The sequence below is a fragment of the Penaeus vannamei genome, chromosome 20 (assembly GCF_042767895.1).
Source record: "Penaeus vannamei isolate JL-2024 chromosome 20, ASM4276789v1, whole genome shotgun sequence".
NCBI lineage: Eukaryota > Metazoa > Arthropoda > Malacostraca > Decapoda > Penaeidae > Penaeus > Penaeus vannamei.
Window position 1 is genome coordinate 32,100,476 of NC_091568.1, and position 7,276 is coordinate 32,107,751.

Here is a 7,276-nt window from a genome sequence, read left to right on the forward strand (position 1 = left end):
TTGCGTCGCGCTCGGAATTTCTCCTTTTCAGTTGAAAGAGCGCACACGGCATCGTAAGGGCGCACTTCTTCAAACACTTCCTCAGGTTTAAGAGCGCAATGGGAGGAGCGCATTCGAGGCTTAGGAAATTATCTTCCGAGCGCAGTTTGTAAACTTAGCAATCTGGTGCTGGACAAGATGGATGTTCTAGTGATTATGATTCGTTCGTTTTTTGTATCATCATTATTCAATATAGATCGTTATTTTTTATTATAATCAACTCTTACAACTTTCGCTGCTAAGATCTTTCACTAAGCACTTCAGTCAAGGCGTTTCTACCTCACCACAAAATCAGGTTCCCAAAGGCGCTGATAACAAAAACGACGCGATAAAACCAAACATGTATTTCCAAAGAATCCACAGAGAACAGCATTGTACCATGATATCAGCGGCGGAAGAGACTCGGGAAAGGACTTCAGCGGCAGCCTCAGTTGATGCCACTGACGGGGGCGTGGGTGCACACGGCTCGGGCGGCGCCGGCGAACTCCCTGGCGCTGTAGCCGTGCTCGCACAGGTTCACCACCGCCTGCACGACGCGGAGGGCGTACGGGTTCTGCACCAGGGGAGAGGTCCTCGGTCAACAGGAATCATTACACGCAGATACATGTATATAAGCAGAGAAACAGATATACAGATTCATATCTTTGAATATTCACATACACACACATGTGTGTGTGTATATATATCTATATATGTATATATATAGATAGATAGTTAGATAGATACATGTATGTACATTTATTACACATATATACATACACACACATATACAAATATATATATATATATATATATATATATATATATATATATATGCATATATATACATATATATACATATATATACACATGTGTTTGTGTGTGTGTTTGTGTGTGTGTGTGTGTGTTTGTGTTTGTTTGTGTGTGTATGTGTGTGTGTGTGTGTGTGTGTGTGTGTGTGTGTGTGTGTGTGTGTGTGTGTGTGTGTGTGTGTGTGCATATATGTATGCGTGTACACACACACACACACACGTATGTGTATGTGTGTACATATATATATATATGTGTGTGTGTGTATGTATATATATATATATATATATATATATATATATATATATATATATATATATATATATATATATATATGTAAAAGTATTTGGAAGCGTCTATGACAACGTGATCGCAGCCGGCAGGCGGACAGACCGTGCCGAGGTTGAAGCAGAGGTGGTGGAAGGCCAGGACCGCCTCCTCGTGGCAGGCTTCGTCGGCGATGGTGTGGACGTCAGACATCATGGCGTCGGCGAGGTCGTCGTCCTTCGTGACCAGCTGAGCGATCTTCCTCATGGTTTCAGTCACGAAGGTTCGGTTCTGAAGTGCCAGGAATACATGGGTCAACTCCCTTGAATTTCGGTTTTCTTATGCTTGAGAGATATCCAGGTATACTACATTATATTTCACATTTTACTCGGAAAAAGAAAGACAAATCTCGCTTTTCACGTTACCCTTTGCGATTCGAACTGACAGGTGTTCGGGAAAGCAGTTGCCATGGGCACTCACCTGCTGTAGTTCGGCGAGCTGTCGTTCCCAGAAGTCGGCGCCCAGGAGGCCGTCGGACTGGGCCACGTGGTCCTCCAAGATGGCCAGGGGCACGTCGGGGCTGGGCACGGCGCTTTTCTGAAGGGGAGAGGATCAGTGGCCTGATTAGTACGCCGTGTAGGAAAAGAACTGCCGCCCCATGTTTACAAAGCATCAGCTGGAATTTGCGTTTACCAGGCATGGGTCGGTTTCGGGAGGGAAAGGACCATAGTCTTCCAGATCAGCCGAGCCGCTGCCGACGAAGGTGCCGACCGTGTGCTTGTCGAGGCTGAGCTCGCCCCACTGGAGCACTTCGGACGTCGTGGTCTCCTTGTGCACGACCTCGAATTGCTTCTTCAGCGTCTCCTTGTTTACGTCTTCCTGCAAGCGGGGAGGTGGTGTTGCATGCATCGATTCTTTACAAATGAGACAGTAAGCATGTGAGACAACACAGAAAAAACAAACTTCCACAGCGTCGTTGCAAGAACCCTGTTTTATCGGGATCTTTAGCACGCACCCTGTCCGTGTCCTCCATCCACTTGATGCTGAAGACGTCGCCCAGGAAGGTGCCCAGCTTCTGGTCCATGTAGCAGGCGTAGGAAGACTGGGTGGCGTTGGCAGCAGACAGGGCGTACACTGTGCTCATAGAAACACATTATAGATAGATAGATGGATAGATAGACATATGTATGGTAGTAACTTTCCAGGTGACGGCAGACCTGTTCCACTAAGGTCTGATAGTGTGATCTAACAATTAAAACAGCAAGTACATGTGTGAGGTGAGAAATGTTCTGTTTATCAAGATGTGTACATTCTGGCGAGCTGAATGGAAACGAACCAAAAACGCAAGAAAAGTCAACTCACTCTGGATGTCGTCGGGGAGATCCAAGAACATGGAGCCGGATTCGCATGACTCCATGTAGATCAGCATTTCCTTGTACCTCTTCTGGCGGTGCATCTGGACGATGGCGTTCGTGAAGTTCTTCACCATCAGGAAGGTTCTGGGGAAGGCGAAGATGCCGGGCGCTCCGTGGTCAACCAGGTTGATGAACACGCGGTCGTTGGGGCCGCTCTTGAGGACCTTCCCGGAACCGACGCCCTGGAGTCCTGCAGCGTCGCCGCTAAGGACCTTCAGGAAGTTCTCAGGAGTGACATCATCGCCGGTGTAATCCTTAGGGACGCCCTTGTACACGTTGGGTCCGTCGGGACGGTTGATGATCACGCCGGGCGTCGGGTTCCTGAGGGGGAATCAGTCTTTTCAGGTTGTGAGTCACGCCATGTTGGAAAGAACCTCTAGTTACCAGGATGTCAATGAGAACAAGACTAGGCCAGTGGTTCCATTAGTCCAATAGCTTTGTGTGAGTTCAAGTGACATTTTTGTATCTTGCTATTAATGATAATCTCTAAAGAGATCAGATAGTAAGAACGAAATGATTTCAATATTTTTTTTAATGAAAATAAACTTTTAACATTACACTATAACGCAAGACAGCTATAAGCAATTCCCCGTGTTGCCAAGAGACCAAGCTATCATTAAGGAGTCATCACTTACATCTTGTTATTAGCGATGTCGTCCGTCATCATCACAATGATATGGTCATCGGGGACCCCGTGCGCGTGGAGGATCTGGTACGCGTGGCACACATCGGCCTGAGGAGAAACGCGATCGGCTGAAGATCCCAATTTCGGTCCTGTGTTGCAATATTGCACACGCGTCTGCAGGCAATCAGAGCACGAGCTAGAACCAGAGGACCCACCTGGTGACGGTAGTTGAACCAGGTGTCGGAACCAGCGACCAACACTGCCCACAGCTCCCCTCCGTCGTCGGTGTCCTGAGCCCCGCTGAGAGCCACCACCGCCGCCGCTGCCAACAGTGCCAACCACTTCATCTCGGTGCCTGCCGAGCGACACAAGAACTATTAACCGTTGCAAATTTTCTTCATTTTCAAAATGCATTCAAAAGAAGAGAAATCAATAACAAAAATAAAACAAAATGAAATAAAATAAGAGAAAAAATTATATATTAAGTTTTAAGAATCGGTAACAAAGGTCCAGAGTTGTACACGACACTCATTGCATCTCTGGTCGGGGAAGGGATCGTTCTCACTGTTTTCACATGAAATATAACTTACGGGATTCTCTCTTATGTGAATCTTACAATAAAAAGAGGCTCGTTTTTTAAACCACCATATAAACATTACCATTCAATCTCTCTTTAGTTTATATGGATTTATTTGCAGCTTGATAGTAATATACAGTATATCATCAATTGATCAAATTATGAATATCGTATTTATTTTCCTGTCAAACATCTTGCTTCCCAATAATAATTGTCAATATTCTCTTACTCTATCATTCCTGTGAACGCAGTGATGCTTTGGACATGCGTTATGGAACTAGGTAAAGGAATATGCATTCTCCTATTTTTAGAAACTGTTTCAGGTTGTTATGCATGCATACACAAACAAACATTTATGCGGTTATACATACATACACACACACACACACACACACACACACACACACATATATATATATATATATATATATATATATATATATATATATATATATATATATATATATATATATATACATATATGTATACATGTATATACATATATATATACATATATATGTATGTATGTGTGTGTGTGTGTGTGTACATATGCATGTATGTTTATATTCATATATTTGAATTAGATTCACTCAGCATGAATTACAGTGCGTATCATTTCTACATTACTATTAAAGTTGTTATCGGCAGATCATAAACGAGAGAGCGTGCCGTATATGCGTCTGTTTTCTTATTTGTTTGTTTTTAATAAGACAAAAACAAATCGGCATAGGCCTATATTAAATGGGTTTGGTAAGTCTAGAGTGTTAAGGCCTTCTCTTTCTTTCTCTCTCTCTCTCTCTCTCTCTGTCTCTCTCTCTCTCCCTCTTTCTCTCTCTCTCCCTCTCTCTCCCTCTCTCTCCCTCTCTCTCCCTCTCTCTCCCTCTCCCTCTCTCTCTCTCTCTCTTATAGTCTTTTGTAGCCGATCCGAGCACTTTACTAGACTATTTTAGTTCACAGAAAAAAATAGAAAACTCTTCAGCAAGCAGTCCCGCCATGGGGAAGGCTAGATCAGTAGCAGCTCGAGGTGTCATGGCGTCTGATTCTATTTTCGGAAAAAGCACATTTTGATGACGTCACAAAAGTTACGGATGCTTTGTGAATATGCTCGATCATTTTGGTCTTTTCAATTTTCAAAATAGATAGAAAATAATGATTTTAATGGTTATATTTTCATTGAACACTCATCAAAATATGCCCTGTGGGACGCCATGACACCTCCTCGAGTTGCTAACTTGCTACTGATCTAGCCTTCCCCGTCCCGCCATGACCGTCTAATTCATACAAAATCCGTTAAGAGAATCTCTACCTTTCAACGCCCTTACTCCATGTCACTGATTCTAAGCAGGAATAAAGGTGCGACATTGGGTTTTATTCCGACAGAGATAAAAGAATCATAGAGAGAGAGGTCTTAAGCAGTCAATATCGAAGTGTCTCCTTGGGGTCGACGGGAGTGAAGTCGCCTCCCTCTTCAGCGCCGGCTTAAACAATTTCAATAACGCTGAGCGGGAAGGACAGATGCAATGACGAATTGCTTTCCACTGAAAAAAAGTAAATTGCTTAGGCTCGTGGTCTTACCCCGCCAAGCTCTTCGTCAGATTTCGGAATTAAGGTAAAACGACTAAGCAAAATTCTAAAATTCCGGAAAGAGTAGTCATTTATCAAGTTTAGATATACGACCATTTCTTTTTCGCTCCGCACAGATTCCCGAAAACAAACAGTCGTAGGATTCAACCAGATCCCGAACACAACACGCAGGCAGGTTGTTCGTTAAGCAAGATCCGCTCTACCACAGCTCTACAGACCCGAAAGAGCGAGAAGCGGGACCGAAGGCGTGCGAGTACAAGGTCCACCTAAACCTGGACGAATATTTACCTTCAATCTAAGGAAAAGCGAAGAAACACTGAGGATGGAGAGTCTCTTCAGTTCTTTATAGGTGGCTGGTTAGTGACACGTTGCAGCAGGTGTCCAAGTTTACATCAAACGCGCTCAACAACAAGGCAGTAATCAACTGATACCAGTGCTTTTTGACTAAAAATGTACTTTGAGCCATAGGGGACGAGGATAGTGCCACATATATGTACGCATATATACACACATACAGGTGCGTGTGTGTATATGTGTGTGTCTAGATATATATGTATGTATATCCTGTATATATATAGTTTTTTTTCATTGATATGTACACACATGCATATATATATATATATATATATATATATATATATATATATATATATATATATATATATATATATATATATATTTATGTATATATATATATATATATATATATATATATGTATATATATATATATATGTATATATATATATATATATATATATATATCTATATATATATATATATATATATATATGTGTGTGTGTGTGTGTGTCTGTGTGTGTGTGTGTGTGTGTGTGTGTGTGTGTGTGTGTGTGTATGTGTGTGTGTATTGATTGTATGATCTCAATAATATCCAACTTTTTATTACCTTCTGAAATACCTCTTGCCTTGACGAAGAGGATTTCTACCTGACTGCATAATTTAGATCGTTTGTTCTTTGATGTCTCTAATAACAATGGATGTGAGTTTGTTTGCTTTTCTGTGTGATTCCTAATCCGTGTTCTATATAATTAAACAGTTATACTTGCCTTTTTTTCTGCAACGGTAATACCCTTGTTATTGCTGTTACCATCATCATAAACAGAATTAGTTGCAGTAGGAGTAGGATTACTAGTAGTAGTAGTAGAAGTAGAAGTAACAGTTGTAGTTGTTATTGTTTACATCATCATCTCAGTCTATTGAACTTTCAGTATCATGATCATTATCACTCTTATTATCTTTATCATAATCATCGTCATTATCACTCTCACGACAGGTTTGATCGATCTGCCCAAGCCACGACTTCCTAGGTCGTCCCACAGGCCTCCTCCACTCAAGGTTGTGTCTTGTAGAGACAACCTAGTGGGCAGGGTTATCCTGTGGGAAGCAAGCCAGGTGGCTCAAATTTGACCAGGAGACTCTAAATTTCGTTTTCTCACATAAACTTGATCGTAAATCACTTAAATCCACGATAGGTTACATTACCTGTAATTTGGGGAGGCCTTAAAAAGTCCAACAACTAGTTAAGGCGTCCTTCCGTCACGGCCGATATCAGGCCCCAGATGCCCGCGGTCCGCATAATTTCAGGGAGACTCGCAAAAGCGTCCACGAGTTCGCCAGCGTCGATGTCCGCTATCTCGGGACCAAAGAGCCACACCAGGGTACTCCAAATATTGTTTCTCACCTAAACTTGATCGTAAATCAGTTTAATCCAGGATAGGTTACATTAGCTGCAATTTCGTGAGGTTAGGTTAGATTAGGTTAGGTTACTACCAGGTTTACTACTTATAGCAATACTACTACTGGTAGTAAGATTATTACAACTACGGCCGTTCTCGCACTTATTGTCACTTTTCTACTGGAGTGATCATCGGGGTAGCTATAGGGAGATCATGCCAAATAAAATGCCACTTCAAAAAGGCGACTTTCACTCTTCCAAAGATGACAAATGCTCATTTGATGAC

At 42.2% G+C, this 7,276-nt stretch overlaps 1 protein-coding gene across 2 annotated transcripts; it reads right to left on the bottom strand.

The window, feature by feature from the left end:
- Positions 1-368: 368 nt before the first annotated feature.
- LOC113827866 (legumain) lies at positions 369-5,762 on the bottom strand. Of its 2 annotated transcripts, none has more exons than XM_027380802.2 (9): positions 5,585-5,762; positions 3,351-3,490; positions 3,146-3,243; positions 2,458-2,831; positions 2,111-2,229; positions 1,789-1,974; positions 1,576-1,692; positions 1,222-1,386; positions 369-592 (listed from the first exon to the last, which is right to left on the bottom strand). In XM_027380802.2, the coding sequence occupies exons 2-9, from the start codon at positions 3,480-3,482 to the stop codon at positions 467-469; spliced, it is 1,317 nt and encodes a 438-aa protein (XP_027236603.2). In that variant the 5' UTR covers positions 3,483-3,490; positions 5,585-5,762; the 3' UTR covers positions 369-466. The 2 variants fall into 2 exon arrangements, with proteins under 2 accessions (XP_027236603.2, XP_027236604.2); XM_027380803.2 differs by having other exon boundaries at positions 5,515-5,588.
- Positions 5,763-7,276: the final 1,514 nt, after the last annotated feature.

Coding starts and splice junctions, on each gene's coding strand:
- LOC113827866 (XM_027380802.2), bottom strand. CDS start 3,482: ATGAAGTGGTTGGCACTGTTGGCAGCGGCGGCGGTGGTGGCTCTCAGC. Junction 3,244..3,350: donor GGTTCAACTACCGTCACCAG/GTGGGTCCTCTG, acceptor GTTTCTCCTCAG/GCCGATGTGTGCCACGCGTA. Junction 2,230..2,457: donor TCTCCCCGACGACATCCAGA/GTGAGTTGACTT, acceptor CTATGAGCACAG/TGTACGCCCTGTCTGCTGCC.